Source organism: Jaculus jaculus, chromosome 7 (assembly GCF_020740685.1).
Source record: "Jaculus jaculus isolate mJacJac1 chromosome 7, mJacJac1.mat.Y.cur, whole genome shotgun sequence".
NCBI lineage: Eukaryota > Metazoa > Chordata > Mammalia > Rodentia > Dipodidae > Jaculus > Jaculus jaculus.
In genome coordinates, this window is record NC_059108.1 from 9,954,817 (window position 1) to 9,981,733 (window position 26,917).

Below are 26,917 nucleotides of genomic sequence, written 5' to 3' on the forward strand. Positions count from 1 at the left end.
CTCTCGCCGGCCAAGAGGAAGGCAAAGGCGGCCCTTTGATCTCCTTGGGATATTTGTCAAGAACGCCAAATTGGGATCGACGCCCTCTTAAGCTGTGACATTGCCAATCAGTTTCATGTCTTCCCTACACCAGTCGCGTCCCTTCCCGAGGTGTACTGATCACCCCTAAACGTAAAAAAAAAAAAAAGCTGTGACATTGCCAATCAGTTTCATGTCTTCCCTACACCAGTCGCGTCCCTTCCCGAGGTGTACTGATCACCCCTAAACGTAAAAAAAAAAAAAAGCCTGTCTTCAGTGACGGCCCTTCGCCGCCGCCAAGGAAGGTACTCGAAGGCTGTGCCGGGTTGCAGCACCTGGGTGGTGAAGCGCACGCGGCCCCCGCGCCCCACCCCCCCGCCCCCACGAAGCTCCTGCGCGCGCACGCGCCAGGTGAGCGCGCCGCCTCTGCCTGCGCCGGAGCGCGGGAGGGGCGTGGCCTCTGGGAGTTCGCCCCGCCCCCTCGCCCCGCGCCGGCTCCGCCCCCCTCCTTCCGTCCTCGGCTCGTTTTCTTCCTTCCTGCTTCGCCCGCGTCGTGCGCGCTATGGGGCAGAGTCTCGTCTGGGCCAGCGCTCGCTGAGTATCCCCGGAAGCCGCCGCCCGCGATGGAAGAGGACCAGGAACTGGAGAGGTAGCCGCGGAGGAGAGCCGGGCGGAGCGGGGAGCTAGGGCGGCTCCGGGCCCAGGGGAGCGGGTAGCCGAGGGGGCTCGCGGCGGCGGCGGCGGAGGAGGCCCGGCCCGGCCCGGCGTGGTGGCGAGGCCTAACGTCAGGCTCGGAGGAGGTGGGGAAGGGAGGCGCGGGTGGATGTACTGACACAGAAGCGTTCAGAGGTGCACTAGCTAGCCGGGAGCGGGGAGAAGTCGGGAGATGAGAGAGTCAGGTCCCAAACTGCCACCCCCCCCCCGCCCCGTTGGAACGGCCACGTGTAAAGTCACGCACCGGGCCCCCGAGCCGTGGTGCCCGCATGTTGAGCCACCTCGAGTCCCCGGGAGCCGGTGCTCGCGGTTCTCCGTGTAGACTGCTGCGACCTATCCGCCTAGTCCTTTCTCTCCCTCTTTCCGCATTGCAAAAAATGTGTGACCCAAGGCAGTCCTACGTGGCCCAGAGAAGCCAAAGGTTGGACACCCCTGTACGAAACTCTTCCCCTCCCTCGCCTTCCTTCACTTTCCCTTACCTCTTGCAAATTAGATGAAAGCCATAGTTGGCCTGCGCCTTGATTGTCTCTGGTATCGATTTTTCTTAAGTTTATTTATTTATTTGAGAGAATGGGTGCGCCAAGGCCTTCAGACGCTGTAAACAAACCCAAGACGCATGCGCCACCTTGTGCATCTGGCTTACGTGGGTCCTGGGGAGTCGAACCTGGGTCCTTTGGCTTTGCAGCCAAACGCCTTAGCCTCTAAGCCATCTCTCCAGCCCTGGTTTCTATTTTTTTTATATTAAAATACTCTGTTCTTCAATGCCTGTCCACTCCCTTTTCATTTTCCAGCAGGGCCTACCTTGTACTAATTCTCCTTCCTCGTGGCTCTACCAAAAAGAATAGTTTTGCAAACATTTCATGTTGTGTTTTGCTGAGAAAACTTCCCTTGCGGGCAGTGTAGATGGTCAAATGGAGTAGGGAGAAACCTGAAGGTAAATACTTAGTTTATTAAGTGTCTATGGGTGGAGGCAGGAAAATGAGAGATTGACAGTTCTGTGTAGCCAGAATAGATTAATGTGTTGCGATTGTAATGTAGTAACATTTATAGCTAGTCACAAAATATTCCAAATGATCTCATTCTTATAAAACAAAATATGTGTGTAGAAAAATATCAGGATTGAAGACCTCAATGGCAGAAGGCGAGAGGAAGACAGCCCTGGAAATGGTCCAGGCAGCTGGAACAGATAGACATTGTGTGACGTTTGTATTGCACGAGGAGGACCATACCCTAGGAAACTCTCTGCGGTACGTGATCATGAAGAACCCGGAAGTGGAATTTTGTGGTTACACTACGACCCATCCTTCAGAGAGCAAAATTAATTTGCGCATTCAGACGCGGGGTGCGTTGCCAGCTATTGAGCCATTTCAGAAAGGCCTGAACGAGCTCATGGCTGTCTGCCAGCATGTCCTGGATAAGTTTGAGGCCAGCATAAAGGACTATAAAGATCGAAAGGCCAGCAGAAATGAACACGCATTCTAGTCCCTTATGCAGGATCCAAGGAGAGCCATCCTCATAAGCCCACAGAAGGCCAGAATTACAATTTGTGATTACAGCTTGCTTTCTTGACAAAGATATGGCTGTAGCTGCTGACCACAGTTGCTGAAATCTCTGCAAGAACTTTTGTTTGCCTAATAAATTCTCTCTCTTGTTTAAACTAGTTTTGAGTGGTTTTTATTCCTTGCAACCAGATGATTCTCAAGGATGACCCCGTCCCTTTCTAAATTCAGCCTACATTGAAAGTGAGAAAATTGGACCAAGACAGGTACTTTGGTAATGATCATTAAGAGGAATATTTGTTTGTCAGGCTGGGGTGATAGGAAAGGGTAGATTGAATATGACCCAAAGACTAGTTTTAAAAAGAAGGGAGGTAGCCGGGATTAAAGGTCGGATTAAAGGCATTCACCACCACACCCGGCAGTAGATTCTTTTTTGGTTTTTGTTTTTCAAAGTAGGGCCTTGCTCCTAGTCCAGCCTGACCTGGAATTCACTATGTAGTCTCAAGGTGGCCTCAAACTCATGGCGATCCTACCTCTGCTAGGATTAAAGGTATATGCCACCACGCCTGGCTAGATATTTTAGAGATGAGAAATGCGTCTTTTGGCTTGACTTTGGATTGAGCAAATATAAGAAGTAATTTGAAAGACAAGAATTTTTATTTTGCATGAAAGATTTTTTTTTTTTTTGAGGGATATCCAACAGACTGGCCTCTTTTTTTTTTTTTTTTTTTCTTTAACAAGAGAAAGAATAGGCATGCCAGGGTCTCTATCCACTGTAATCAAACTCCAGACACATGCACCCACTTGTGTGCACGTGCCACATTGCATGCTTTCATCAGTGTCTGGCTTACATGGGACCAGGAGAGTTGGACATGAGTCCTTAGGCTTCACAGGCAAGCTCCTTAACTGCTAAACCATCTTCCCAGCCTGAGTTTGTTTTAAATATATATATATATATGTGTGTGTGTGTGTATACTTGCAAGTACAGAGGGAGAGTACACTGGGGCCTCTAGTCATTGCAATTGGAACTCCAGGTGCATGTGCCACTTAGTCTGGTTTATGTGAGTGCTGAGGAATTGAACCCACGTTTTTAGGCTTTGCAGGCAAGCACCTTAACCCCTGGGCCATCTTTGCAGCATGTACAGGGTGGATACTACCTTATTGGTTGAATTTCAGAAAACTAATGCAATATATAATACATGAGTAAGGCAGTTTTGATTTTTTTTTTAACGATTAAACAGTATTTTTTTAGTTCTTAAGTAGGTGACTAAATATAGCACAGGATTAGAAAGAAAACCTTTGGTGGGAGTTAAGAATTTAGAAAAGCAAGATTCTGTGTGGGAAAAAAAATGACATTTTGGGGAAACTTAAATACTAGCAAATCATATCCAAAAGCCATCCTTGTACCTCTTCAGTCCTGTCAGATAATTAATTCACCTTAAATGTCTGTTAGCCCATGATTCCCAGTAGTCTGCATCCCAGTGCGTTTTAGACCTTTTCTGTTGCTGTTCCCTCTTCTGGTGAATTTTACATTATCCTCTAGTCTTGTCAGAATTTGTCAGCTGGGCATGATGATGTATGCTGTAGTGCCAGCACTCCAGAAGTTGAGGGAGGAGGACTGCAAGTTGGAGGCCAGGCAGATGTAGTAAGATGCTGCATCAGAAAACTACAAAAGATAAGCAAAACTGACTTGTCAACACCCCAGGCCAAATATACATATATGTATATGTATGCGCACACACATACATAGATATGTATTTGTTGAGGTAGGATCTCACTGTAGCCGAAGCTGACCTGTATGTGTTTATATGATCCCAGTACTGGGCATAACACCACATACTAACCAGATACGTACTGAGTATGGATGAATCCATGTAAGGAGTTAATGTCTTGTAGCCTTTTGTTCCCTCAAATGTGACCTCCTAACCTGCCATGGAGCTTATATTTCCTACCTTTCAGCCCACTTACCTTAAAGATATTTGTTGAGTGCCAGGCCTTTAGGATAGATATGCTAATAGGAACACTTGTTTAGGTCATAGTCCTGTAAAAGAAACAAATACAGGATCAGGATTGAAAACATGAGAAGAGTCTGCGATAGGCACAAAAGTCAGGGAAGATCTTCTCAAGGTTGCAGGAAAGAAGGAACTGGCTGTGCAGTGTGGGGAGAATGCATGGGTGTGGAGGGGAGCTTATGGAAAGGGGCCTGAAGCAGAAGACCTGGATGGTTTGAGGAACTGAAGGTGTTGAAGGATTTGCGTGTTCTAGTTGAGGAAAGGAGCAGAAAGGCTTCCTCTGGATTCAGTGGGAGGAAGAACTGAAGGAATGTGCTCCTTTGGTTAACACAGGGTAGCAGGAGAACCTTGAATATAGTGAAGGTGGAGTAGGAGGGCACAGCTCTTAGATCTGAAGTGCCATGAAAGGTGAAAACCTCCCTCATCATGGAGCGGGCATAGAATTGAGATAATTTTTAGAACTGAATTACTATAGAACTGGTAGGCATCAAGAACTGGGTATGGAAGGTAAGGAAACGGGTGACTCCTGCCTTGGAGATGGGAGATGCTGAGGGTGAAAGAAGTCAAATGTTCAATGTCTTAAAAATTTTTTTGTTTATTAGAAATAAGCACACTAGGGCTTCTTGCCAATGCAGACAAACTCCAGGCACATGTACCACTTTGTGTATCTGGCTTATGTGGGTACTAGGGAACCAAACCTGGGTCCTTAGGCTTCACAGGCAAGTGCTTTAACGGCCAAGCCATCTCTCCAGCCCCATTTTTGAGCACTGTAAGCGTGTGTATGAGTTGGGGTCATGGGAAAGAGCTAGCTAACCAAAAGGTAAACTTTGTGATGCTAATTACAAAAGTGCCAAGTCAGCAAAGGTTGGAGGGTGACAAAGGGAATCTGGGACCAAGCCCAAGACTACCTCAGGGTTAAAGTGTAGCTAAAAGGGGAAAGTGGTAAGCTGGTAAGCATGCCTGTGAAAAGGAGCTGAGGAGATCAGGGCTTCCAAAATGGAGAGGATGGTGGTAAATGAGTCAATTGAGCAACAAAAAAATTCATTGGATCTAAAATAGTGGTCTCTGGCTGGACAACATTCATTTCGGGTTGAGCATTAATGCTTTCTGTGTAGAGGAAGTAGAGTCCATAGGGGCATTAAAGATTAAGAGTGGGAAGAGAGAGGAGCCATTGGGCAAATAGGGAGTATAATCTGGGCTGGCAAAGATAGAAAGGAAGTTTAGAAGCTGTGCATGGTGGCTCACGCCTTTAGTCCCAGCACTTGGGAGGCAGAGATAGAAAGATTGCCATGAGTTCAAGGCCATCCTGAGAGTACAGAAAGAATTCCAGGTCAGCCTGGGCTAGAGTGAGACTACCTCGGGGAAAAAAAAAAAAAAAGAAGAAGGAAGGAAGGAAATTTGGAAGATGTAAGAAGACCCAAAAGGGGTTAGTGGAAAAGAAAGAAAAACTTCACTTCCAGAGTGAAATGTTGCCTATGGGTAGGGTTACAGGGATAGTGAGCAGAATTTCCATGGAGTTCGTTTCTTCTGAACCAAAGCTTGTCAGATGAAAATGAAGTTGCTCGTGTACATAGAGGTATGGAGGGATGATAGTAGGTTGAGATAATTAGTAAAAGTGCACATGAGACGTACACCCACTGGCGACTACCACCGTATCGTATGACTTCATTGCAGTAAAGAGTTTATTGTCATTAATTATGTGGCATGCAGCCTGAATTCTATTTAGGGTGGCCATAAACACAAGGTCCATATAAAACCCTTCAGAAGGCAGAGGGTGAAGGTAGAAAACAGAACTGACAAGATAACCAAGAGTCCCAAATAAGTGAAAGGAATTGACCCATGGTTCTTTACGAGTTGAAGAAAGGCTGAGATGGCCGAAAGAAGGGCAAGGATGGACATGAACCTTATTTATGTCAAGCTGAAAATCACTTGGTCAGTATCTTATTTGCTCAGCAATAACATTTTACTCTGATTGCAGTACTAATGGTTCAAGATCAGAAATTTAAAAGAGTCAGTCATTAAACAGTTCTGTTAGACACCAAAGGCTTTTAATATATAATAACTGAGTACTTGTTTAGCTCATTCCATTTTCAAAGCACTTTACAAACTAGTTATGAATTGGCTATAGCTGTAACATCTAAGTGCTCTAATTAATTGGCATTACAGGATCACACAGAATCTCTAGAGAAGAAAATGTCTGCATAAAAAGTGATCCATTTAGTTCTACTCCAGAGTATCTTATATTTCTAGAAGTATGAGAACATACCAGGTTCCTTGGCCCACAATTTCCCACCCTTTCCAGTTTCCTTAATATTTAATGGCCTCCAGCTCATTAGACAGAAGTCAGATTTTTGGTGAGCATCAGTTGGACTCTGCCATCTCCCCAGCTCCCGAGTTGGTTTTTGTAGTTTTAATGTACCTTTTTCCCTTGGTATTTTTGAGAACAGACATACCTAGTCAACCCTCCGTGTCCACTGGTGGAGGGTTCCTAGGCCCCCGTAGCTATCAAAACCCACTTGTCCTTTGTGTGAAATGACAAATTTTCCTAGAACCTGCTGTATCCCCCTGCATACTTTGACTCCTCTCTAGATTCCGTATAATATCTACCACCATGTGTTACATGTATTATGTAAGAAATAATAACGTGCAAAAGCAGCCATTTATTCCATCCAGACTTGGTTTAATCCGTAGGCGTGGAAGCCATAGCCATAAGGGCGGCCTGCTTCTGTCCCTTTCTAAGAAACCATGGTTGATACACTTGGGGTGCTGGGTCTCTGTTACACTAAATAATAGGCCAATAGGCTGTTAGGTTGTGGGAGCTGTGGAGGGTCTAGTCACGTGAATTGGGACCTTTCAGCTGTGCTTGACCTGTTTATGCCTGAGCTTGGACTGCATTCGCACTCTCCCCTATAAAAGAAAAAGTTTTTAAAGAAAAAAGATTGGGATAATGATGATACCATGTGGAATTCCATAGCTATTTTTAAAATATTTTTCTTATTTAGTTGAGAAAGAAAGAACAGACTGCCAGAGCCTCCTGGCACTGCAAATGAACTCTAGATGCCTGTACCACTTTTGTTCTTTTTTTTTTTTTTTTAATTTATTTGAGAGCGACAGACATAAAGAGAAAGACAGATAGAGGGAGAGAGAGAGAATGGGCACGCCAGGGCTTCCAGCCTCTGCAAACGAACTCCAGACGCGTGCGCCCCCTTGTGCATCTGGCTAACGTGGGTCCTGGGGAATCGAGCCTCAAATCAGGGTCCTTAGGCTTCACAGGCAAGTGCTTAACCGCTAAGCCATCTCTCCAGCCCGCCTGTACCACTTTATGCATCTGATTTTACTTGGGTCTGGAGAATCAAGCCCAGGGCATCAGGCTTTGAAATCAGGCACCTTTAACCATTGAGCCATCTCTCTAGCTTTCCATAACTATTAATTTAGATAATATATTCAAAGTGCTTAGGACACTTTCTGGCCCGTATTACTTGTTCTCATTCATGTTGCTAATCAGAGCTATTAGTGCTATTATTAACTATGTTGTACAAACTGGTGGGTTCTTGTGTGAAAACTGAGGAACAAATGAGCAAAAACATAGGTATGACTTGGGTCTTCCATTAGTCCAAAGAAGCACATTAATAGGTACAATAGTGTGGTAAATTCCCAGTCTATTAAAGCTTTTAAGAAAAAACATGTTGGACCTAGTATCCCTATGAGCTGAGTATGAATGAAAATAAAAAATAAATGGATGGATTTTCTCTTCAAAAAGAAATTAAGATTCTGCTGGAACATTCACAATCTTTCCCACACTTGAAGATAAGGAAGGTAAATCAAGGTCTGTAGCAGATGGTATCTGGAATGTTGGTTGGAGGCCAGAGCTTGATCTAGGCCAGTGAGCATAAGACTGTATAAAATAGACTATACTGACATGTCAGCCCATAATTCCTGTTCTTCATAAATTACCTGTTACACCTATGTCAAAAAAGAAAACCTGCCTGGATGTTTTCCTTTGGCTTACCTTTCTGATATGAATCAAACCTGAAAGAAAAAAAGTGTAGATAATGTGTCAACCAGTGCCATTAAAAGAACTACGTGAGAAAATCAGACTTCCTTGAGTATCTATGAGTCAGTGACAGACGACTTGACTTAAACAGCAATGTGGACTTGGGTTCCTTTTCTTTTTCATGGGCAGAGGAGGCTTCCTTTCCCTAGGGTGCTCTGTCCATCAGAGCAGGATGTGCAGGGCGCAGGAATGGCCCCTCAGTGCCCTAGTGTGTGAATATGAGTGGTTAGCTTTTCTGAGTCTTCAGTTGCCTTATCTGTTAGTTGGATGAATAACGACACCTACTTCATGAGGTAAGTTGTAACAAATAAATGAGTAAAGCACTTAGCACATGCTCAGGTGTTATCTGTAACTAGTGTTATATTGGTTGTTCAAGCTCGTAAATGGTGATTGCACTAATGGTGTTCACATTACTCGTTGTGCCGTGTTATATATGGGGATATTCGGGCTGTATTGTATTAGTGAACACATCTGTCTTTCCACACTTGGCGTCCCATCTCAAGGCCTTGACACATACTGTTAGAAATTCACTCGCCATACATCTTCACATGACCTGCCCCACTCCAAGGAACCACCCTTGACCACTGTATTAGTTACTCATAACGTGCATAATGAATTACCCCAAAACTTAGTGACTGAAAACCAAGATTGCATGTTCCTGTGGGTCAGGAATGTGGATGGCACTTAGCTAGAACCTAGTCCAGGGTCTGTAACAAGTCTGCATTCCGGGTGTCTAGATCTAGACTCCAGCCCTAGGTTTGCATTGACAAGGATTTGACCCTAACCAGTTTGGCCCAGAACAACTGATTCTAGAAGAGTTCGAGGGAATCCAAGACAAAAGCCAGTCCTTTACTTTTTTTTCTGCTGAGTGTGTTGGGCGTGTGGTGTGATGTATGTTTCTATATGTGCTCACAGCTGGAAAACATCAGGTCCCCCCGTGTCACCCACCTGGCTTTTCCTTGCAATGAAGTCTTCCTGACTGGTGCTTGCTGTTCATGAGCTCCAGTGCTTCTGTCTCCACCCTCCCATAGTGCTGGGCTTACAGCTGGGCACAGCTGTTGACAAGGTTTCTGGAGACTCGAACTCAAGTCTTAGGCCCCCTCAGGCCCTCCTGTTTGTAGAGGAAGCATGCTTAACCACTGAGTCTAATCTTCAGCCCAAAGCCAGTCTTTTCATACCCTAATCTCATGTATGATGTCACATCAGTTACACTGTGTTTGTTAAACAGAAATCAGTTGTCCTCAGGAGGAGGGGATTGTCACTGAACACCAGAAGTAGAAGCCCGAGCTCTTCAGAGGCCGCCCTCTGTGAGAGAACTGTGGGCACTCACAGAGCAGCCTCCTCGCTGTTCTCATCTGCCTTTATCCGCTCATAGTACTCACTGTTTACTGAATTCTATGTTGGCTTATTTAACTACTCTTAAATACAAGTTCTGGGCTGGAGAGATGGCTGAGGGGTTAAGGCACTTGCCTGCGGAGCCTAAGGACTTAGGTTCGATTTCCCAGTCCCCATGTAAGCCACATGCCCAAAGTGGTGCATGCATCTGGACTTTGCATTGGCTAGAGGTCCTGGAGCCATTCTCTCTGCCTCTTCCTTCCCCCCTCGCCATCTCTGTCATTCATAAATAAGTAAATAAATAAATAAATGTTTTTTAAAAGTCATCTTCCCGTCAGTGAAAGGTGGCTATGTATTCTGTTTCCTTTTATGTTTTCTGCCTGTGCACAGGAACCTTTGCCACTTTCATTTTTGTCAGTTTTATACCATAATCCATCTCTTTTCTACTATTGGTCTAAAATAAAAGCAAATCATTTTCCACTTGAAATTGATCAAAGGACATTTTTAGTTTGGACTATCAGTACAATTGGGTAATACAGATTTTCCTTGGTATCTTGTGCTCACAGAACTCTAGTAAAGCAAGAAATGTAAGTTTATCATCCCATGGGTATCCTGGGATTGAAGTCAGAAGATCTGATTCGAAGATGGACTGCTTTGCCAGTACCAGATGATACATTCATTACCTGTCTGCCTCATTACAAGTAGCACTTTGGAAAAATACAGAATACATTCTTAGGTTTTCCAGCAGCTATGTAAGGTGCTGCTGTGTTTCTGGTATTAGGAATGCAAAGATGAATATCATTTGGCTCCTGCTTTTGCAAAGTTGCAATGTGACTGGACCAAATAAAGATTCTGAAAAAGGATATCATTTCTTCCAACTTTTGTACCTCATAAAATTGTGAGACTGTTTCACAGGACTCTTCCTTAAGTTTCTTTTGTTTTTCAAGATAGGGTCTCACATTAGCCCAGGCTGACCTGGAATTCACTCTGTATTCTCAGGGTGGCTTCAAACTCACAGCGATCCTCCTACCTCTGGCTCCCAAGTGCTGGGATTAAAGGCCTGCACCATCACACCCAGCTAGTTAAGGTTGCTCCCCACACCTTTGTGTAACATTTATTGCCTTCTAACTTATGTATAAGTGTATGTAATATGTGAATATATTATATAATTTACCTGTCAAGTGCATGCCAAGTGACTGGTCTGTCCAGGAGGCATCAGACCTCAGAGTTCATGAAGGCAAAAGACGGCCTGAGTAGGAACCAGCAGACCTGATAGGCGGTGCCTGGCAGACTAGGGGAGCCTAAGCTAAGAAAGAACTGAGCATGTTTGTGAGCAGGCTGGGCTCTAGGTGTGGAAAGCCGAAGCAGACTCTTGGTTTTATGAAAGTCTTTTCTACTTCATGTAACTATCCCATGAGCTCCGAGTTGGGGAATTCATATACCAGTTATATCTAAAAAGAACTTTTTTTACAAAGCTAAATGCTGTGTGAAATGAGCTTTCCTTCACTTTGGAGGGACTTTCCAGAGATCTTAGCTTTATGTATCTTGAAGCATCTGAAAAACAAAACCAAGAAATGATGTTCTAGAACTTGGCATCTCCTGTGCCAACTTGATCACATTGCCTTCTCAGGAAGATGAACAGACTTCCCTTAGATCCTCAGGGGCACTTAGTCAGCCTCTGTTCGTTTCTAACCACCATACATGGTAGGATCTCAGAATATGTCTTCTTTGGTGGTGGGCGGGGATTATGATCAGGGTGCGTTGTGTATATGTGTGGAGGTGTCAGAGTTCAAGGGTTCACATCACTGAGATTCCACATCTAGAGTTGCTTCTTAAGCATAAGTGCTGGTGCTAAGAATACTTAGCAGAGTTTTTCTTCAGAAGTGATTAATAAATATATATAATTTGAGTCATAAGCTTCAGTTACCACCACACTCCCTAAAGATGAGGAATGGAGTACAGTCAGTGTTTCCTTTGTCAAAATAAATGAGTTGGAGTTATGTTCCGCTTCAGATCTTGTAATCCAAGCCTTCCAGCCTCAAATAGTACAGATTTGTTTCTGTCGTTTGCTTACATGGCAATGAGTATACTTTGTCTTTAAATGGATGGCAAAAGGGATTCTGGAGGCTTATGATTAGAAATGTCTATTAAAATGTCTGTGTCTAGAAGTGTCAGCCTTCAGGTGTGTCACTATCTGCTGCCCAGACTTGTAGCAAGCAAGCAGAGGGCTCCCTCCTGATTGCTTGTTCTAATAGGCCCGGTCCCAGTCTGAGGTATGTGTTTCAAAGCAAGCCAGGACACGGGAAAGCCAAGTAGGCTTGTTTGTAGCTGAAAACAGATGGCCTAGCAGCCACGTACCTGTGACTGTGAAGCAAGAGGACTGATTCAAGTGGGAGAACCAGTTTACCCATCTATAGAAAGGGAAACCAAGGCCTGGAGAAGTTAAGTAACCAGGTTTAAGGTAATTCAGTCTTAATCACGAATGGGTCAGTGAGCTCAGAGTCTGGTGAAGAACCAGATATGGCTTTAGTACTGCTACTTGGTTCATAAAAGCATAACTTTTGGGCTGGAGAGGTGGCTTAGCGGTTAAAGCGTTTGCCTGCAAAGCCAAAGGACCTCAGTTCGATTCCCCAGGACACACGTAAGCCAGATATACAAGGGGGTGTATGCATCTGGAGTTCGTTTGCAGTGGCTAGAGGCCCTGGCGTGCCCATTCTCTCTCTCTCTCTCTTTCTCTGTGTGTGTGTGTGTCTGCCTTTTTCTCTCGCTCTCGCTCAAATAAACAAATTTTTTTTAAAAATTACTTTTCATCTTCTTAAGTTCCCTTGTCATTGTCCTTTTTGATTGTTTTGAGGTAGGGTGTTACTTTAGCCCAGACTGACCTGGAATTAACTGTGTAGTCTCAGAGTGGCCTCAAACTCCCTTCTATCTCTGCCTCCTAAAATGCTGAGATTAAAGGCATGCGCCACCACAATTGGTGGCATTATCTTTAAGTAAATGTATTTTAACTTTTCATCTGTGTTGTGCCAACCAAAACACTATTTTTGGATATCATCAAAATATGGAAAATACCTCCATAGCCTGAATAAAAATAAGAACATGTGTTCACTCAAAAGGTTTCTGGCCATGAAGTCAGAGGCTCAAGGTTAGTCAGCTCATGGTACTTGAGACTGACGTCGGCAGGACGTGTTATTTCACCAAGCCTTAGTTGCCAGTCACTGGAAAGGGAGTAGCAGCACCTTAACCACTAAGCCATCTCCCCAGCCCTAAAGTGGGTATTTAAAAATATTTTTGAGCTGGGGAGATGGCTTAGCAGTTAAGGATCTTGCCTACAAAGGCAAAGGCCCCCAGTTTGATTCCCTAGGACACACGTAAGCCAGATGCTCAAGGTGGCGCATGCATCTGGAGTTCATGTGCAGTGGCTGAAGGCCCTGCCGTGCCCATTCTCTCTCACACACGCTCCTCCTTCTCTCTGCCTCTCTGAAGGTTGTGTGTCTGAGACCGCCCAGCTGTGGGCATGCATGGCACAGCATTGCAATCATGTTAGTCCTCTAAAGTGGAGATTGGTCTGATTTCTCCTGAGACTGTTTTGTCTCTTCCTAGATTCAGTGTGGGGGCGGGGAGCAGAGGAAGGAGAAATATTTTTGACAATTTTGGGCTAAGTACTCCCAAATTCAGATAATTATTTAGTCTTAGGCAAGTTAACTTCTCTAAAACATAAGTTAAGTTGAACGACCTCTAAAGCTAGCATGTGAGAAACCATCACCTTGCATTTAGAAAAAAAATAATAAGAAAAATTTAATAAGTCTTTACTAGAGCATTTTCATTCATTTTGGTTTCTTTGGAAATTATAGTAAAATGAGCCTGGTAAATACTTAAACTTAAGGCCTTTCCTGAAACACTATGTGTGTAGAGGTTATTATAGAAAGTTCAATATATGACCCGATTTCCATCAAACAAATGCTCAGAATTGTGATTTAGAGTTGATATTTCATATGGAATATGAAAGGACATTTTTATTTAAAATGAAGTGCTCTTTGTGAGCATAAAAGTATGTTAGACTGGGTAGATACCAAATGATGTCTGGTAACTAGCATGATGTACCTCTCAGAGTTTACCTGCAGCCGCAATTGCATACCTGTTCTACTTTTCACCCTGTTCTAAGTGCTTTGCTAGCATGGCTACATCCACTTAAGCTCCTGCTGCTGTTCTCCCCAAGGGTGGTTTGTACTTGGTAGCAGAAGAGATGGTTCTAGAATGGAGAAGATTGTACATAAGGGTTTTGATCCCTAATAAAACAGTAAGTCTGAACAGCAGAATTCTCCGTGATTGCAGAGTCTTCATTTCTTACAGCTGGTTTCTGATGCCAAAACCACCAGTGTATTCCTTCCTTGCTTGCTGGCTGCTGGCAGCTGATATGAGATATAAGCATAAAGGTTGAAGTAATCACCATGAAAGTTTCTGTGCCTTGGGCTTCTTTCCTTCCTGTTGCTGGTTTCTTCCCTTTACTTACCTCTGCAGGTAATCTGTAGGTTCTTCAGGGAAGTTTGGTTTTATTGTTTTGTGGGAAAGGAATGGCTTGCTTGTTGGCTTGCTTTTAAAGAAAAGATCTCACTATGTAACTCTCCCTGGCCTGGAACTTGCCGTGTGACCAGGCTGGCCTCCGTCTTGCCTTTGCTATCCAAGTGCTAGGATTACAGGTGTGAGCCACCATGCCTGGCTATGGTTGTCCTTTGCTGCCATTACGCTGAGCTTGTGTTAAGAAGGTGTTTACATTAACCAGAGCTGTGTAACTTCAGCTATCTTAGTAAGGATGCATCTCTCAGGCTGAGAAAATAAATGTAAAACGATGTTTCCAGCTGTACATTTATGACAGACTTGTTTAGTGGGTCATGTAAGTTCAGTACTTTGAACTTTTGTAAACATTGTCTTCTAAGGAATGCGGCTGTCAATGTTAGGTTCTTGGTGTGTGTACATATGTGAGTTTAGCTTCTGGATCCTGTTAACCTACTATCAAAGAAAGGGAATTTTCCCCAAAGCACTTGCATATATGTATCAGCTGGATCATTTTCTTGGTTGTTAAAAGGGGATTTGAAATTGCCTTGCCCTACTTAATTTCATGCTGTATAAACTACCACTTGAAAAACAACTTGAGGGCTGGAGAGATGGCTTAGTAGTTAAGCGCTTGCCTGTGAAGCCTAAGGACCCCGGTTCAAGGCTCGATTCTCCAGGACCCACGTTAGCCAGATGCACAAGGGGGCACATGTGTCTGGAGTTCGTTTGCAGAGGCTGGAAGCCCTGGCGCGCCCATTCTCTCTCTCTCCCTCTATCTGTCTTTCTCTCTGTGTCTGTCGCTCTCAAATAAATAAATAATTTTTAAAAAAAAAAAGAAAAACAACTTGAAACTTAGCAGCACACTGTTTAAAGAGTTAAGAATTTGCAAGCCTTTTAGTAAATTATTTTTTCCTTCTATTTCTTTTTTTAGTCTATATTTATTTATTTGAGAGAGAGAGAAAGAGGCAAATACAGAAGGGGAGAATGGGCACATCAGGGCCTGTAGCCACTGCAGGTGAACTCCAGACACATGTGCCCCTTGTGCACCTGGCTTATGAAGGTTCTGGGGAATGACCCGGGTCCTTAGGCTTAACAGGCAAACGCCTTAACTGCTAAGCCATTTCCCCAGCCCCTAATAAATTGGTAAAATGAAAGATGTTGGTACTTAATTCTTGATGTAAAAAATATGGCATAAAACAGGCTTGCTGGCACATGCCTCTAATCCCAGCACTCAGGAGGCAGAGGTAGGAGGATAACCATGAGTTTGAGGCCAGCCGGAAGTTACAGACCAAATTCCAGGTCAGCCTGGGCTGGAATGAGCCCCTGCCTTGAAAACAAACAAAAGATGATATATGCGTAAATGCTTTTTTTTTTAAGTCTCTCCCTACCACGTTTGTAGAGAAAACTACCATATTCCTCAAAGCAACGTTTGATAGCTCTAATGGGAAAGATAGAATGCCTGGGGTTAGGATGAGGCAGGTCTGGCAGTCTGTGTGGCAGAAGGGTGCACCCTCACTCTGGGGTGGGCTACTTGCTCCGTTTCCGTGACCTGTCATCATTTCCTGCCTCCAGAGGCCACACTCGGCTGTGTACTGTTTGGCTCAGGGCAGACATGGATTTGATCTGTGCTGCTCATGGGCATGGAGCGCAGGCTCTCTCTTCCTCTCTTCCCATGATGCACTGCTAAGCTTCCTGATCCTCCTGCCTCCGTCTCTTCGGCAATTTCCTACCAGCATGCACCACCTTAGCCGGCCTGCTGAACTTCAAATGTTAGAACAAGTGTTTTATTCCTGGATTAAAAGCTGCTTGACTAGTTAATGACTGGTAAATTATTTACCCTAAAGTAGCACCTTTCTGTGGGGAGCAGAGACAAGAGAATCCTGGGGCTCTCTAGTCGGCCAGGCTGGCCGAAACCAGTAGGTTGCTGAGAGACCTCATCTCAGGGAAGCACAGGGAAGAGCAGTAGGAGATGGCCGACCTTCTCATACATACTAACTACACTCACATGCGCACACATACATCACACATACTAAATGCACTCACATACGCACACATTCAAAACTGGCATCAGTAGGAAGACTAGTTTCTACATGCGTTAAACCATGAAAATTCTTTTTTAGGATCCTGTCCATTCTAGAACTTGCCCTTCATTGTTTTGCATCCCTTGGCTCATGTTTCTGAGTATAATTTATGATCATTGGTGAGTCAGACACTGAAATCTGAGGGGCAGGACAGCTTATTGTCTAGCAGATTACTACAGTCTTGACACCACAGAAGAAAACAGCTCCAGCAGGCTGACCAGACTCTCTGCTGAATAGCCATCCTTAGGGCTGAGATCCAAGAACTCTGAAGCATTGTTTAGGGCAGTCTGCAGAGAGCTGCAGAACATTTGTGCAAAATAAAGCTCTTTTAGGATTAAGAGTGATTTACAGACCCAGCTTGTGGTGAGGTGGTTTTTTTCTGGTATGTGGTGTGTTTATCAAAGGACTGTATGCCAAACTTCTGCCCTCATTAAAGAAAACTGTTGTAGCAAACTCTAGAGACTGTTTATTGTAGTATTTCTTAGGTACAATATCTGAATTTTTCCCCCTTTTTTTTGAACAGCTGTTTGGTAAGACTGGAATTTCACATTTCTGCTTTTTAGTCTTTAGCCATATTTTCCTATCTCCTAGTCGGTTCCAGCAGCTGCCATGGTAGCTTTTCTGTTAGGATATTGGCTCCCTTCCACACCCATCTTTAGACTTTAAATCCTTCTGTAGTGTTGTGGGGTTTTTTCACTAGTTTTTTTTTTTTTCTTCAAAACATCTGTCTTCTTGAAGAGAAAACAATGTTTGTTATTGAGTGAAAGAGCTCATTAATTGTTTTAACCTTATTTCTGCCAACCAGTATTTGTTTCATTTTCAAGGTAGAGTCTCACTCAAGTCCAAGCTGACCTGAAACTCACTCTGTAGCTCGAGTGGCCTTGAACTCAGAGCAGTCCTCTCACCACAGCCTCCTAAGTGCTGGGATCAAAGGTGTGCACCACCATGCCAGGTTTACACATATTTTAAAAAATATTTTTTTTATTTTATTTATTCAAGAGAAAGAGAGAGAGTGGCAGACAGAGAGAATGGGCATGCCAGAGCCTCCAGCCCTGCAAATGAACTACAGATGCATCCATCACTTTGTGCATCTGGTTTAGGTGGGTTCTGGGGAATCAACCCTGGGTCCTTTGGCTTTTCAGGCAAACAACTTAACCACTAAGCCATCTCACCAGCCCTCTACACATATTTTTAATCCTGACAATTGGCCTATCAAGCCAGTATATTTTTCTTAGTATTATGTAATTATGGACTTTTTTTCCAACTTCTTTTTTTGCAGCTTCCATGAGTGTAGGCGATAAACCATGATAAACCTCTCCTAGTCTCCTCTTCTCAAATCCACCCTCCATGGAGTCCCTTCATCCTTCCAGTTAGTCTCTCTTCAGTTTTGGTGTCATTGCCTTTTCCTCCTATTGTGAAGGTCTTGTGCAGGTTGTGTCGGGCATTGTGGGTCATTTAGGCCGTTTTGTAACTGCAAGAGTGCATTGCAAGCAGTCCTACCCTTCTTTTGGCCCTTACATTCTTTCCACCACCTCGTCCACAATGGACCCTGGACCTTGGAGGGAGTGATAAACGTGTCTCAGTGCTGAGCACTCCTCTATCGCTTTCTTCTCAGCACTATGGTGACTTTTGAGTTGCCTCATTGGTTACCACCATCTGAAAAGAGAAATTTCTCTATCACATTCTGAGAGTAGCATTCATATAGGGCTACAAGCATTTAAAAAGTGCTTAGAAGGCAGTGTGGTGGGTATAATATACATATTTAGTCTGGCAACAGGCCGTACTCCACCTCCCTAACCATAGGCTTCTGAGTAGGTTGTCAGCACCAGGCATGTATTCCTTCCTGTGGAGCAGGCTTCCAGTCCAAGCAGAAAGGAGTTGTTTTCCCCCATAACAGACATGCCATTATTGTACCAGCTGACACATTTGGCCTGGCTGGACAGTCTTAACGCTTGCTGGGTCCACTGCTGTGTAACACTGTTGACTTCTGTTTCCCAAAGGGCTGCTTGCAGCATAGCTTTTTTCAGCTTTCTGACAGCTAGTCAACAGGGAGGAAATTTCTAGCTCAGCTCCAGCTTGATTTCTCAGTGACCTGCAGCCCAAGCATGTGGGATCTCCAGCAGTAGGGTCTTAGCATCTAGTTCTGGTGGGCAACCAAGTGCCTTGGCCATGGCCTGTAAAGATTTGGGTTATCAGGGACCTCTCTGGCCAACAACTCATGAAAGGTATACCACCCCAGCACTGAAATATTTCTGATAGCAGTCTCTGCCTTCTAGGTGCACCATTACCCATGCCCATATATGTAGGTTTCCGTGCAGCTTATCTTAACTTTTGATTAACCCTCCTCCAACCCTTCCCTTACTTTGTCCCTTTCCCTGATCCCACTAAGATCCTTCTGTCCCCAGTAATCTGACCCTCTACTTACATAGCTACGGTACCTCCTCTTAAGCCCTCCCCCGCCTCCCTCTCTTATTGCTCCTTTCTAGCTTACTGGCCTTTACTACTGACTTATTCCAACTCACAAATCTAAACATTTGTAGCTAGGATCCACATGTAAGAGACAGCATGCACTGTTTGACTTTCTGGACCTGGCTACCTCACTAGTATAATTATTTCCCAATCCTTGATGGACTTTTCTATTAGAGTTTATTATTTCCAAAGCAACCTCACCACTACCATCCCACAGTTATTTTAGTAAGAAATGCTTTTCTTCATAACTTATATAAAATTTCCTGTGGCACACTTACCCAGGTCTTACAACTGAAAATGATTCACTGTTTTCTATATTGGAATTTAAGAATAAGTATTCTTAAATATACCTCTGCTTTGAAAATAAGGACAATATACCAACAGTGAGGTAGGTGTCTTATGAACTGAGAAGTGTTTCTTTCTAAGGGTTAAGGCATTAGGAATCAACCCATGTAAACTATTAAGCGAAGGAGTCATCTCTGTGTAGTAATAACCCTCTCCTGAGAGGTCACATGTAAATGAATAGCTGCAGAGATTTGAGGATGTTGAAGTCCAAGTGAAGAATCTAGAGGCTTTTCTTCACAGAGCACCTCCTCCAAGTACAGAATGAGCAAGTACTGCACCGCCCCTTCCTGTGCCTCCTTCACCGGACCAGACTCCCAGTAGCGCCGCGATGGAGGGCACAAGCCCGAGTCCCACATCAGATGGCCTGGACTCGCGCCGCGGCCCCATCCACTACTGCTTATTGTGGGAACTTAGTTAAGTTCCTTGACCTCAGTTTTTCCTTATTTCCTTCTCTGTGGATTGGTACAGAGGAACTGTAGGGACTGAGTATAAGGTACATAGTACGTAGATACTATTGCCATTATTTTGTATCATGTTCCCACTGTTGTATGTTAAATATGTATTTTGTCAGATTCCAAGGAAAGTTGCCCGAGACCAGGGCAAGGATATAAATATCGCTGTCCCTGAGGGTCCTACACTCAACGCAACTCATACCCAGGAGGCACTGTCCTCGCGTTGTGGCGCTTATCCGTGAATGAGGAGCGCCCCCAGCCGTGTTAGCCCCCCCTCGTTGTCTTGGCATTGCAGTCAGGTTCTGGAGGTACACTTAGCATGGGCTAATTTGGATTCTGGATGTACCCCAAAGGTCCATCTGTTAAAGGCTTAATCCTCAACTTGTGCTTTTTTGGGGTGGTAGAACCTTTCAAAGGTAGGGCCTAGTGAAAGGTCGTAGGTCATTGTGGGTGTGTACCCCTAGTGAAAGGTCTTAGGTCATTATGGGCATGCACCCCTAGTGGTAAGATGGTGGGAGGGATCGTGTCCCTTCCAGTCCCTCTCCCCCACTTCCCTGGCCATAAGGAGAGCAGTTTTGCCTTCCCACATGCTGCCCCCTGTATGTTCTGCATTCCCTCTCGCCCGGAAGCAGCAGGGTTCATAGTGCACTGAAACCTCCAAAACTCTGAACCCAAAAAATGGTTTTTTTTTATAAGTTGATTGTCTCAGGGTTTGTTGTGTTTGAGAGACTGACTCACAGCACAGTACTTATGATAGTTACATCTAGAAACACAGTAACATATATAAGAAGTCTTATTGAGAGCTGGAGAAATGGCTTAGTGGTTAAGGCACTTGCCTACAAAGCCAAAGGACCCAGGTTTGAATCCCCAGGACCCACATAAGCCAGATGCACAAGGTGACGCATGCATCTGGAGTTCATTTGCAGTGACTGAAGGCCCTGGTGCACCTACTCTTTCTCTATCTACAACTTTCTCTGACTCATATAAATAAATTAAAGGTCAAATTAAAAAAAAAAATCTAGCCAGAATTAAAGGTGCATGCCTTTAATCCCAGCACTTGGGAGGCAGAGGTAGGAAGATCGCCATGAGTTCAAGGCCACCCTGAGACTACATAGTGAATTCCAGGTCAGCCTGGACTAGACTGAAACCCTACCTTGAAAAAAAAAAAAGTTTTATCAAACATGTTTCTTACATGTTCAACTCTGGTTTATAGATCATTTTATTATAAGAGCATTTTAAAGCATTCAGAATTGAGGTTTTAACTTTTTTCTATTTTAAGCTAGTTTACATTTTGACAAATACATTTAAATTTTATCATAATGAGAAGTTATTTTTTAAAATTATTTATTTATTTATTTATTTGAGAGCGACAGACACAGAGAGAAAGACAGATAGAGGGAGAGAGAGGGAATGGGTGCGCCAGGGCTTCCAGCCTCTGCAAACGAACTCCAGATGCGTGCGCCCCCTTATGCATCTGGCTAATGTGGGACCTGGGGAACCGAGCCTCGAACCAGGGTCCTTAGGCTTCACAGGCAAGCGCTTAACCGCTAAGCCATCTCTCCAGCCCGAGAAGTTATATTTTGATTTCAATACTTTTAAATTACTTTGATGGGTGGAACATAATTTATGTATAGGTCATGATTATCACAATATGGGATTTTGCAAGAAAATATACTTTATGGAGTAAATATATAGTTCATAAATTATCTCTCTTTTTTTGCCGTGTGTGTGTCTTTGTGTGTGTGTGGGTGTGTGGCACACACACCACATGTGCCCCCGTGCACTCCTGTGCAGTAGGGTGAGCTTGACCAAGCTCTTCCTCACTGTCCTTCATCCATTCATATTTGACCCTGAGTCTGTCCACTCCTGATCCTGGAACTTGCCATGCTTTTTCCATGAGCGGCCGCAGTTCTCCAGTCTCTGCTGCCCTGCAGGACTGGAGTTACGGATGCACGTGGCTTCACCCAGCTGTTCATGTCGGTCCTGGAAATCAAACTCCTGCAACCTTCCCCGGCCTCCTCGGACCTCATACGTGCACAGGAACTGCTCTTTACTGCAGAGTCATTTCCCCAGCCTCTCCCTGTATTTTTGTAATAATCGAAATGATCAATGAATACAGTAAATTAATTCTGTCTTTTTTGTTGTTGTTTTGGCTTTCATGGTAGGGTCTTGCTCTAGCCCAGGCTGACCTGATAGCTTGAACCCTTAGTGATCCTCCTACCTCTGCCTCCCAAATGCTGGGATTAAAGGTGTGTGCTACCACATCTGGCTCATCTTTAATATTCACATTTCCATTTCAAAAAAGAGGAATGGGAGGAAAGGTCAAACCAAAGCAAGATCAAATCCTCGCAGAGCAATACCAAAGCCCTGGCACTTGGGGCTCATGACAATGCAGCTTCCACTGGGCTCAGGTAACTCAGCCTCGCAGCCCTGGTGCCCTCTGTTTTCCTCAGTGGACACCCATGTTCTGAGCCCAAGCTTTCCCCTTACATCTTTACCAGCAGTGTGGTTGTGGAGGCTCCCAGCAGAATGGGCCATTCAGCTCTGCTCACGTCGTTCTCAGCGTCTCTGGCCTGCAGCTTCTCCCACAAACCATTTCCAAGTCTGTCTGTGAAGCACCTGGTCAGGTTCATCAAAGCACGAGCCCCACTTCTGTGTCGCGTTTCCTGTTACTTTTCCTTCTGCTGTGACCAAACACCATAGCAGAAAGAAGCAGAGGGAGGAAGCTCTTACTTGTAGTCTCTGGCTGACCTTGAACTCAGAGTGACGTTCCTACCTCTGCCTCTTGAGTGGTGGAATTAATGGCATATGCTACCACGCCCAACATCTTACTCATCTTTTAAAGGGAAAAAAAAAGATATTTAAAGGAACCTATCATACCAAGAGCAAAGTTTATAATCTGAATAATTGTTTAATTGCTCAAGTTTATATGTATCTTATCTGTTCTGCTATTTACTTTGCCTTTGTTTTAATGACAAGCTAACACTTCTGTTTCATCATATCATTAAAAAAGGTCTTGTTTCACCAATGTTGACGTTTGTTTGTTTGTTTTTTGGTTTTCTGAGGTAGGGTCTCACTGTAGCCCAGGCTGACCTGGAATTCACTGTGGAGTCTCAGGGTGGCCTCCATCTCACGGTGATCTCCTACCTCTGCCTCCCAAGTGCTGGGATTAAAGGCGTGCACCACCACGCCCGGCTCTCCAATGTTGATGTTTAATAATCCTTGATAATTTAAGTGGTTAGCAGTTGACTGGTAACTTTCAGTTGAAACTGTATTTACTATTCCTTTATCCCAAAATTCCTTGACAAGAGTCCTAGAATAAACACTTGAGGAACACTGAGAAAACTGACTGTTCCCCATCAATTTGAAGGTAGTGATGTTTCACGATCAGAACACATGATTACAAAAATTGTTCTGTTTGGGAAAAAAAACAAAACAACCCTTTAGAAGAACTCATGGAGAATTTGGGGTGGGAAGTAAAAAACTGCTCGACATTCTTAGGAATAGTGAGCAGTCCTCCTCCATGCCTTCATGCTCTCAGCATGAGCCTGCTCCCACTTCTGTCCCACTGAAGGCAGAAGGGTGGCGGCTGTGTTCGTGCCCCGCCCCCACTTCCCTGTCTAACGGGGCCATGAAAGCCTGGGCTGAGGCTGCCTTGGCTCCTTCCTCTCCCCTCCCTTCCTATGTAACTTTGGCCAAGATACCCAGTATCTCGGAATATCCTCATCTGCAAATTAGCACTGATAACTATACTATCATTTTTAGATAGGAGAGTACTTTGTAATGTTGTTTTATTACTTTTTTTGTTTGTTTGTTTTGTTTTTGAGGTAGGTCTCACTGTAGGCCAGGTTGACCTGGATTTCACAGTGTAGTCTCGGGGTGGCCTTGAATTCACGGCAATCCTCCTACCTCTGCCTCCTGAGTGCTGGGATTAAAGTGTGTGCTACCATGCCTGGATTCTTTGATTTTTCTTTTTTAAGAGGTTCTGGCTCTGTAGCCTTGACTAAATGATACTCTCTGTAGCTCAGGCTGGCCTCATACTTGTCACGATTCTCCTGCCTCAACCTCTCAAGTGCTGGAATTAAAGATACGAGCCACCTCTTCCGACTAACATTAGTCATTTTAAAATCAGTGGTGCACGCCTTTAATCCCAGCACTCAAAAGGCAGAGGTAGGAGCATCACTGTGAGTTTGAGGTCAGCCTGGGCTAGAGTGATACCCTACCTCGAAAAACCGAAACAAACAACAAAAACAGTCAGTTACTGATACTTCACATGCCCAGTTTCATCATCGCCATAGGAGCGGGATTCTGTGTACCACATCTGCTATGGGTTATAACTAAGCCGCCTGCACCAAAGAGAAGCCACTGAGTGTCTGTCCTCACGGGGTCCTTGCTTCTCTGTTTATGAGCTTCTATCCCTCATGCAGTTGTTCTTGTGCCTGGTGTACTTTCATGGAGGAAGGCGTCCTTGATTGAGTCAGAGGTGGTTATCAGTGAGATTAAAACCAAAGAAGAGCTGGGCTGGGCATGGTGGCACACACCTTTAATCCCAGCACTAGGGAGGCAGAGGTTAGAGGATCACCATGAGTTCAAGGCCACCCTGAGACTCCATAGTGAATTCCAGGTCAGCCTGAGCTAGAGTGAGACCCTACCTCGAAAAACCAAAACAAAACAAAACAAAAGAAGAAACAAGAATCAAACTTCATAGCTTTTAAAGGAATCTAAAAACAGGGGCTGGAGAGATGGTTTAGCGGTTAAGGCGCTTGCCTACAAAGCCTAAGGACCCAGGTTTGACTCTCCAGAACCCACATAAGCCAGAGGCACAAGGTGGGGCATGCTACAGGAGTTTAATCGCAATGGTTGGAGGCCCTGGTGTGTTAATTCTCTCGTTCTTACTTTCTTGTCTTTCTCTTTCATTAAAAAAAGAATCCAGAAATGTTTGAGATTTCTGAAGGCTTCTTCAGTTAGTGCTGTTTTTCGGACAATGTACTGCATTCTAGTTTATTTTTAACTGATACATATTTCGTTCATAATTGGGAAGTTCCCCAAACAAGGTTTTCTTGTGACTTGCGTGTGTGTGTGTGTGTGTGTGTGTGTGTGTGTGTGTGTGTGCGCGCGCGCGCATGTAGGGGGCCAGGTTTCAAGGTAGGGCCTCACTCTAGCTTAGGCTTACTCATAATTTTTAACTATTTCTATTGCTGTGATGAGATGAGCATTAAAACCTGCATGCTTACAAATAGGAAGGTGAACAGCATTTTTAGAATGTTGTACCCTTTAATTAATTAATTATTTTTTAAAGTAATATTTATTTATTTATTTGTATTTGCAAGTGGACATGGAATGAGAATTGGAGCACCAGAGCCTCTTGGCAATGAAAACAAACTTTAGATGCATGCACCACCTTGTGCTACCTTTACATGGGTTTATACTACCCTTACACGCGTTCTGAGGAATTGAACCCCAGGCCAAGCAAGCATGTGCCTTTAATCACTGAGCTATCTCCTCAACCCCTGTATACATAAATATTTATAGGGCAGGGCTGGGGAGATGGGCCAGTGCTTAAGGCACTTGCCTACAAAGCCTGAGGGCCTGGGTTTGAATCCCAGTATCCATTTAAAGATGCACAGAGTGGTGCATGCATCTGGAGTTCCTTTGTAGTGGCTAGAGGCCTGGTGCACTTATTCTCTCTCCCTGTCTGCGCCCCTCTCTTTCTCTCTCTCATAAATAAATAAAAATTCTTAAAAAAAAAAAAAAAAAAGGAATATGTAGCAGGGCATGGTGGCACATGCCTCTAATCCCAGCACTCAGGAGGCTGAGGTAGGAGGATCACCACAAGTTCAAGGCCAGCCCGGGCTAGAGTGAGACCCTGCTTCAACCACCTTCCTCCCCCTTACAGAGAAAATAAAATTTTTAAATAATATATAACTTAATAGGCTCATTACAAATATTTTTTCCAGTAGTCCTTTTTTGTTCAGTGTCTTTTTCACTTCATATAAAAAGTTGCCCTTCCAGGACTGGGAATATAGCTCAGTGGTAGAGCACTTGCCTAGCATACATGAGACCCTAGGTTCAAGCCCAGAATCATTAAAAGTATATATATTTATTTTTCTATCCAAAGGTAATAGCCATTAAAAAGTTTTGTCCCGGCACTCATGCTTGAAAAGCCACTTTCTTTCCTAAGACATGTGCATAGAATGATTTTTCAGAAACTAATATGTGACTGCTTCTCCTATTTCTTCTCTTCTCCAACAGGAAAGCAATAGAAGAACTGCTGAAGGAGGCAAAGCGTGGGAAAACTAGAGCGGAAACCATGGGACCCATGGGCTGGTGAGCTCTGTCGTTGTTTGTAAGGCAAGATCCCCCTCGAGTTGAGGCTGACCTGGAACTCCTCTGTAGACCAGACCAGCCTCAAGTTCATAACAGTCCTCCTACCCCAGCTTCCTGGGTGCTGGGATTATAGGCGGGAGCTACCCTTCCTGGCTCAGTTCGTGTGTGTGTGTGTATGTGTTGTGTGTGTGTGTGTACACATATGTGGGTAGATGTGTATCTACACATGCTGTGGATGCCAGGGTTGACAGTCTGTGTGTGTGTGTGTGTACCCACATATTTGGGTGGATGCATATCCACATGTGCTGTGGATATGCCAGGGTTGACATCAGGTGTCTTACTCCATCACTCTCACTTTTTGAGACAGGGTCTCTCATTAAGCCTAGAGCTCACCAATTGGGCTATACAGACAAGCTGGCCAGCAAGCCCCGGGGTCCTCCTGTCTCCCCCTCACCAGAGGTAGGATTACAGGCGCATGTTATACGCATGGTAAGCTTCGGTCCACACACTTGGGATGTCTGGTCTTTGAATTTTGTTTAACACTCTCTGTGCCCTGTTGGGTTGGGTTTTGTTTCATGTTTTTTTGTTTTGTTTTCTGTTTTGCTTTGTTTTTGAGCAACTTCCCTCTGTTGTCGCTAGGCTGGCCTGGAACTGACAATCCTCCTGTTTAGCCCTGTGTGCATGCACCACCGCCCGGGCTTCCTCAGATCTTGTCAAGCAAGTTTAGGGATCACATCTCTGAAGAATTCAGCAAAACCCCCTACAAGCAAGTCTTTATTTATGCATTCTTCTTCTCTTTCTCCTTCCCTCCCTTTTTCTCTATCTCTGTTGTTTGGGGTTTGGGGCTTTTTTCTTCTTCTTCTTCTTCTTCTTAGGTAGATTTTGTGTGTGTGTGTGTTGCTGTAAGAACAGGAATCTCTTAGTACTTGGTAGCTGCAGGGACACCTGACTTTCCCCCCAGCCTTCAGTGTAGTGCGCCCCATAGGTAGCAGGAGATCTAGACCTGGCAGAGCCCCGCTTGCCTCTGCTCACTGAGGCTGGGACGCAGCATCGGCTC

The 26,917-nt window shown here is 44.4% G+C and overlaps 2 protein-coding genes across 2 annotated transcripts in view; both read left to right on the plus strand.

The window, feature by feature from the left end:
* Positions 1–537: 537 nt before the first annotated feature.
* On the plus strand, positions 538–2,392 carry LOC101609385 (RNA polymerase I and III subunit D). Its single transcript, XM_004659846.2, has 2 exons — positions 538–667; positions 1,839–2,392. Exons 1-2 carry the CDS (start codon positions 642–644, stop codon positions 2,212–2,214), a joined length of 402 nt encoding a protein of 133 aa, XP_004659903.1. The 5' UTR covers positions 538–641; the 3' UTR covers positions 2,215–2,392.
* LOC123462280 (protein POLR1D-like) overlaps positions 541–26,917 on the plus strand; it is a 34,072-nt gene continuing 7,695 nt past the window's right edge. Inside the window, exons 1-2 of the mRNA XM_045155511.1 lie at positions 541–667; positions 25,786–25,860. Of these exons, the coding sequence (XP_045011446.1) occupies positions 642–667; positions 25,786–25,860 (101 nt within the window). The 5' untranslated portion in view covers positions 541–641. The remainder of the gene's footprint in view (positions 668–25,785; positions 25,861–26,917) is intronic.

Excerpts from the sequence above, each read along its gene's own strand:
- LOC101609385 (XM_004659846.2), top strand. The coding sequence starts at position 642 with ATGGAAGAGGACCAGGAACTGGAGAG. Across the intron at positions 668-1,838 it reads GAGGACCAGGAACTGGAGAG|AAAAATATCAGGATTGAAGA; the intron begins GTAGCCGCGGAG and ends ATATGTGTGTAG.